Source organism: Alosa alosa, chromosome 11, assembly GCF_017589495.1.
Source record: "Alosa alosa isolate M-15738 ecotype Scorff River chromosome 11, AALO_Geno_1.1, whole genome shotgun sequence".
NCBI classification, from domain to species: Eukaryota; Metazoa; Chordata; class Actinopteri; order Clupeiformes; family Clupeidae; genus Alosa; species Alosa alosa.
Window position 1 is genome coordinate 26,741,403 of NC_063199.1, and position 7,500 is coordinate 26,748,902.

At 44.0% G+C, this 7,500-nt stretch overlaps 1 protein-coding gene across 2 annotated transcripts in view; it reads left to right on the plus strand.

Moving 5' to 3' along the window:
- The window catches only part of ntrk3a (neurotrophic tyrosine kinase, receptor, type 3a), a 201,052-nt gene that overhangs the window by 76,661 nt on the left and 116,891 nt on the right, over positions 1 to 7,500 (plus strand). For both annotated transcript variants that reach the window (XM_048257512.1, XM_048257514.1), the window contains exon 4: positions 4,030 to 4,098. In XM_048257512.1, coding sequence (XP_048113469.1) covers positions 4,030 to 4,098 — 69 coding nt within the window. The remainder of the gene's footprint in view (positions 1 to 4,029; positions 4,099 to 7,500) is intronic.

Consider the following 7,500-nt stretch of genomic DNA (forward strand, 5'->3'; position numbering starts at 1 on the left):
GATTTTGTCATGTGATTTTCTCACATCATGACTTTTCTTAATCAAAAAAGTTGATCACAAAAAAAGAAGGACAAACATCAGTGCATCACTCCACCAATCAGGCCTTTATGGTAGAATGGACAGATGGGAGCCATTTTTTGCCAGGAGTTTCCCAAAAAGGGAAACGACTCAGACCATGAGAAGTAAAATCTGGTCTGATAAAACAAAGACTGAACTATTTGGCCGCAATCCCCAACGGTGTGTGTGGAAGAAACCAGGCACTGAGCTGCACTGATGTTTGTCCTTCTTTTACGCTTCTCTCATCCTCTCAAAGGAACTTTGGATTTCATTCATAGTGACCATTGGGTCCTTGGTTACCTGTCTGACCGAGGTCCTTCGTCCCGGATTACTCAGTTTGGCTGAGCGGCCAGGTTTAGGAAGGCTGTTGGTTGTTCCAAACTTTTCCATTTCAGAATGATGGAGGTTACTGTGCTCTTTGGCACTTTCAATGCTGCAGAAATGTTCTTGTATCCTTCCTTCAACCCTGTCTCGCAGGGTTACAGACAATTCTCTTGGCTTGGTTTTCACTCTGACATACACCATCAACTGTGAGACCTTATATAAAGAGATGTGTGTCTTTCCTAATAATGTCAAGTGAATTAATTTAGGCACAGGTGGGCTCCAATCAAGTTGTAGAAGCATCTCAAGGACCAGTGATAGAAGTAGGATGCACCAGAGCTCAATTACAAGCGTCATAACAAAGGGTCTGATTATGTAAATGGAATATTTCAGTCTTTTATTTTTATGAATTTACAAAACACTCCAAACACCACTTTTGTTGGAGTATTGTGTGTAGATCGATAAGAAAAAAAGGAAATGAATCCATTGTAAGATGAGTCTAAGACAACAAAATGTGGAAATAGTGAAGCGCTGTGAATACTTTCCGTATGCACTGTATATTACATGCAATGATTATAGCATATTACAATACAGCCTAAAAAAACCTACACATGTTCAACTCACTTTAAGCAAGTCGGTAGTTTGGGAGTTTGATCTCATCACATAGACTCAATAGAGTAGACCTATAGCTTCTGAGAAATTATGGCAGCTTTGAATAATGTAAAGGTCATACCTTTTAATCTCACCTCAACATGAAATTTACTGAGGGTAGAAAACAAATATATCTTATAAACATTGGGCCCTATCGTGCACCCGGCGCAAGGTGGCGCAAAGTGTGACGCAAGGCTTTTTCTTATGTTACGCTATGCACTCCACTTTTATTAAACCTTGCGGCCAGGGGTGGGTCTGGTGCATGATCGAAAAATCGCTCTTACACCCTCTAAAAACCATTACGCCACTGACCAATAAAAATCTGGTTATACCTAATAGCGAAAGGCGCATATAAACCTCAGCTGAAGATGCGTTGTCATGAGATGTAAGCAGCAACTCCTCAGCACGATTTTTATTCAAAGACACACACACACACACACACACACACACACACACACACACACACACAAATTCAGTTTATTGTGTGTGTGTGTCGTTGTGTGTAGTTTAACTGTTACACTTATTTTGTGTGTTAGTGTGTGTGTGTGTGTGTGTGTGTGTGTGTTTGTGTGTGTGTGTGTGTGTGTGTGTGTGTGTGTGTGTGTGTGTGTGTTGTGTGTCAAATTTTAACTGTCACACTGTTTTGTTTTGTTTGTGTGTGTGACCATTAGATCTCAGATCTTATTGGCAAATAATTTTATTTTCCCAAGAAAATGACCTTACTGTATCTTGTGGTTATTACCTTTCATTCCGAATGGACTCTTTCATGTTGGTAATCCCTACCTCAGCCACTCAGCCTCTCTGTCTTTTTGTCTAATACACACACACACGAACACACACAAATGCACACACGCATACACACACACACACACACACACACACACACACACACACACACACACACACACACACACACACACACAAACATGCATGCATGTACGCCCACATGCACACAGAAACACATACACACACACACACACACACACACACACACACACACACACACACACACACATGCATGTACACCCACATGCACACACAAGCACACACTTGCACACACACACACACACATGCATGTACGCTAGGGGTGTAACGGTACACAGAAGTCACGGTTCGGTTCATACCTCGGTTCGGACATCACGGTTCGGTACGAGTTTGGTACAATGGAGGGAAAGCAAAACAAAAATGCAGAAAGCAATTAGTTTTTATTGTGCATGTCTCAGGCTGTACCACCTAGTGTTATACAGTCTCTCCCCTGAGCTATCTGCAACAGCCTGAAGTGTGTAAGATGTAAACAGTAGGCCTACAGTAAGTACCCAGTCTCTATCTGTAACTTAACAAAATAAGACAATCAGCTATAAAACTGAAAATAGGCCTACAGCATCTCTTATTTCTGAAAGTGCAAATTATATAGAATAATGATTTTTAAAAATCCACTTAAGCAAGACCTTCAACATCCGTGTTTAGTTGTATATGGAAGGGTCTACAATTTGCCTCAATATTTTTCAGTGTGTGTACAGTAATAATCTACTAACTGTGAAAATATCACACTATTTTGCCTTCTTTTAAAAAACGAAATTGCTCCTTTCATTTCATAAACAGACTAGCCTACAACTAGGAGTCACGTGACTTCACCCTTCGACGTCAACTCACCGTAGCATGATTTGTTTATTAGCCTGGTTAGCGTTGACACTTTCTTTTACTGTCTATGCACTTAACACTGCCAGCTCTTCATGTGAGAAGTTTTATACCGTGAATTCTCCGTGTAAATTCATGCACCGAACCGTGACGCCCGTACCGTTTCGGTTCAATATGAATACATGCACCATTACACCCCTAATGTACGCCCACATGCACACAGAAACACACACACACACACACACACACACACACACACACACACACACACACACACACACACACACACACACACACAAGCTCAAGGAGATGAAAAAGTCCCAGCACATTCAAAAGCGATCAGGATGCCTTCTGCCATGTTCTATCTCGTTCTTCCTTGACACTTTATCAGCTCCCAGACCGATGTTAGAGCTCAGCGTATAGCCATACTGCTGACCAGGCAACTGCTCCTTCCTTCTTCCTGGAGGGAGACCACAGTATGTAGAATTGGGTATGCTATTACCCTAAACCCTCCTGGAGAGGGTAACAAGTAGTGGGCTGTCAGTTGTCATGGAAATGTATGGAGGTTGAGACGAGGACCAGAGGCATCTCTGACAATAGACCCGGGAGAATAGGCCAGGACTGCTCGTGGCAAAAGGAGATGATGTCTGGCTGGCTGGGTTGCATTTCCTCTATGCAAAAGAAGCAACCTGTTAATGCAGGGAGTTTTAGTTTGAAAATACAGTAGCATGATTTATAGGATTTGGAATTGGAATGCCACAATGATCCGTAAAAGATGTCATTAGTTGAATTCATGTCAGATGAAATAGGTTTTAATGTTTTGTGCCCGACATAAACCGACACACACACACTCTTGCACGCACATACACACACGCACACACACGCACACACACACACGCACACACACATACACGCGCGCGCACACACACATACAGCGCGCGCGCACACACACACACACACACACACTGTCAGCTATGGTCCAGAGCAGGCTTGTCTGAGTGCAGGCGGCGCGACAGTGCTTCTCTGTCTCCTCTGAATTGAGTTTGGTGGCTTTTAAAACTGCAGGCTTCTCCGTGTCTATTTAATTTCTGGTTCAGAAAATGGCCGCGTTTCCTGCTTATCGGATTGCCGGCGCTGCTAGTTGCCCCGCAGTCACACTTATTCCCTCCGCTTAGCTTCCTGGCCCCAGAGCTGTTCCCTCTTATTGGCCTGCCATGTTAGCTTTATCACCAGTCACAAACAGTTTTCACATCAGAAAAAAAACAAACAAACAAAACAGAAAATCTTTCAGATGTTACCTCAGTTTACCTCAGTTTTCTCCTTCATTCACTCTCTCCATTTTTCCTTTCCCTTTTCCCACAGAAACCTGTCCAGGAACCCGATAAAAAGATTGCGCTGGTCCATGTTCAAGAACCTGCAACTCACTGAACTGTAAGTGCAACATTGATTTCATCTGTTATGTCTTATAACAATATACCATAGACAATTTCACTATATTTAGAGTAGGGTTTCTCAACGGGGGCGGTACCGCCCCCTGGGGGGCGTTCATACAACCTAGGGGGGCGCTGGGAACGTGTCCATGGTTTTCACATATTTTTGGTGCAAAAATAGGCTACCTGAAATAAATAGGCTATTTTCATTCATGGGTTTCTAACCCCTCTACCATCCCAAATCTGCTTAATAATAAAATAGGCTCATGGGGACATTTTCTTATCAGACGATCAAAGTAAGGTCAGGGGGGCGTTTGCTCAATAAAGGTTGAGAACCACTGTTGTAGAGAATATTTGTATTTCATTTATATATATATACACACACACACACACACACACACACACACACACACACAAACACACACACTGTACACAGTGTGGATAGAAATTCTCACCGATATGTTTACATAGAGTTACTCTCTACTCACTTCCTTTAAAATGTGTGTATTTGCTTGTCCAGGCTAGAGCCTATCAGCCTGTGTGTGAGCAGTTGTACTTAAGACTCAGGCATTCAGAGCAGCATGCAGGGGGCAGACTGCTGCCCTACAAGTGGAGAAAAACAACAACAAGACACAAAATACAAGACTTGTTCTCAGTTGTTTGTTCAGGGTGTGTAAGCAAATTAATCTGTTTATACAAATTTGTCTGCTGACTAACTGAAGAGAAAGATAATAGGAGAGAGAGAGAGAGAGAGAGAGAGAGAGAGATAGAGAGAAAGATATATATATATAGAGAGAGAGACAGAGAGAAAGAGAGAGAGAGAGAGAAAGTGAGAGAGTAGATAGAGAGAAAAGGTGGACACAGCAGTAGAGCTCATATGTGTTGTGTTGTGGGGAGGGACAGAGCAGGGTGAATATGGGGTGGGGGTGGGATACAGTAGGATGGGGGTGAGGGGGGTGTTAGGATGGGGGTGAAAGGGAGAGAAAGGGATGGGCTCGACCTGGACGCATTGTCCTAAAACAGGAAGCAGGACAGCTCCTCAGAGGAGTTGCATCCTCTCCGACAGGTCGTGCCGTCCTCTGTCAGAGGAGGTGGGGAAAAACACACACACACACACACACACATAAACACACACACACACACACAAAACAACCTTTTACAGACAGCCTACATCAAACATCCGACATGTGGAATACTGGAGAGGTCACTCTTGGCCTGTCAGGCTTCTTCTTAGTAAACAGATACAGGAAGAAGGGGCATGCACTGTCACAGATGGACATGAAGTTAGCACTACGCCAGATGGCACAGATCTTAGAGGTACACGCCGCACTCCAGATTCAGTAGTTATTACAGACTCGTTTGAGCAAGGCTAAGTCTTTACCTTCCACAGCCTTTCTGTCAGGGCCAGCAGGAATCATATGGACACAACAATTCACTCTTCTTTGGGTCCGAAACAGATCCGAAACAGATAAATACACGGCTCTCTCCTCCAAAAATCACAATGTGTATGTGATAATGTCTTGAATGTCCCCTTGGGGATCAATAAAGCATCTATCTATCTATCTATCTATCTATCTATCTATCTATCTATCTATCTATCTATCTACCTATCTATAATATAGACTACCACTGAGCACAAGGGAGACTGCTGGTTGAAATTCACACCTTCCATGGGGATGTTGAGTAGCATCAGCTGTAAAATAATAAAAGTATATCTTGTCTTGGCGCTAGAGTTCATGCAGTTTGACCTTTTTGTTTGTGTGTGTTTGTGTGTGTGTTTGTGTGTGTGTGTGTGTGTGTGTGCGTGCGTAAGGCGGCGCATGGCGTATGGCGAAGCGTGCGGCGCATCGTATGCGTCGTTATGCACATGTGTGTGTGTGTGTGTGTGTGTGTGTGTGCACATGCACATGTAGATTTTGAGTACAGTAAAGCATTGGTTCTGCGCTAATATGACTCCGTGGCCACTCCTGACCAAGCCCAGAGTGTGGAGGACCTCAGAGAGGCCTTGCGGAGCAAGTTGTGCCATGTGATGGGCAACGGTAGAGCCATTAAACGGACTTTAGGTGGCCACTCTGCATCTGCAGGCACTATCAACCCCCCCGAAGTGAAATTGAGTCCATCAGGTCTGTAATGGGGGGTTATTGAGGTGAACAAATCATATGCTGAATAAGCTATATCAATTTCGTTCCCCTGGCAATAAAGACAGGACCTGAACAATAGCCTATTATGTGTGGAGACATGCAATTTTCTGGGAATAAGCTAATACAACTGTCCTTTGCTCTCTCTGATGGGATTATTATTCAAAAGATTCTGTGTTGTGTTGTTAGTGAGGACTGAGGAGGATTGAGGATCCTCCTGAGGTGAAGCCTAACAGCCAGTCGTGGTGCAGTTCAGATCTGTCACCAGGCCGGCTGTTCATTACCGTAGACAGCAAATAGAGGGTCATTATCTGAAATCAGCTGTGAACATGCAGTCTGGAGTCGAGGTAGTACTACAGAGACACAGGCAGGGGTGGACTGCAGTGTGTGTTGTGTTGTAGCTGTGTGTCTGCCAGTAATTGATGTGTGCATGCATAAATTAGATTTTGTGTGATTACCTTGATAGCAGTGGACATAGGGCTGGACTGCAGGACGCTTAGCTGCTGGGGTGTGTTTTAGTAGTCTAGGAACATCACTCAGACACTTGGACTGGCACTTGGAAAGCGATCCTGGAGGGAATGACTATCATGGAGATACTAGACTGTGAAGCATGCATATGTGCACCTACAATTTATATCAGAAAAGGGTAGATTGATAGATTGAGGGTCAGGTGGACAGACAGGAACAGACCAGATGAGAGGAGGTTTGAAATGGACTGAAGGAGGAACAAGTGATTTCTAGGACATCTATGCGGATAAAAGTTGGTGAAAAGCTGGCCCTTTCTTTCATGATGAACGTGTGTGTGTGTGTGTGTGTGTGTGTGTGTGTGTGTGTGTGTGTGTGTTTGTGTGTTTGTGTGTGTTTGTGTGTGGTGTGTTTGTGTGTGTGTGTGTGTGTGTGTGTGTGTGTGTGTGTGTGTGTGTGTGTGTGTGTGTGTGTGTGTGTGTGTGTGTGTGTGTGTGTGTGTGTGTGTGTGTGTGTTTGTGTGTGTGTGTCTGTGTCTGTGTGTGTGTGTGTGTGTGTGTGTGTCTACTGTGAGATGATCCCTCCCACCTTCCCCTGCAGTGGGAGCTCTGCATGTGTCTGGGTTCCATTTAAGAGTTGTGATGGGCAGGTGGTTGTCACGGAGACATGCCCCCCAGCTGATTAAAGTATGACAGGCTCTTCTTTTCTTCCTCTTCTTTCTTTGCTTTTCTTTCTCTTTTCATGTTCCTCTTTGCCCCGTCCTCTGAGTGCAAAGGTGAGAGATGGGAGAGACATGTGAC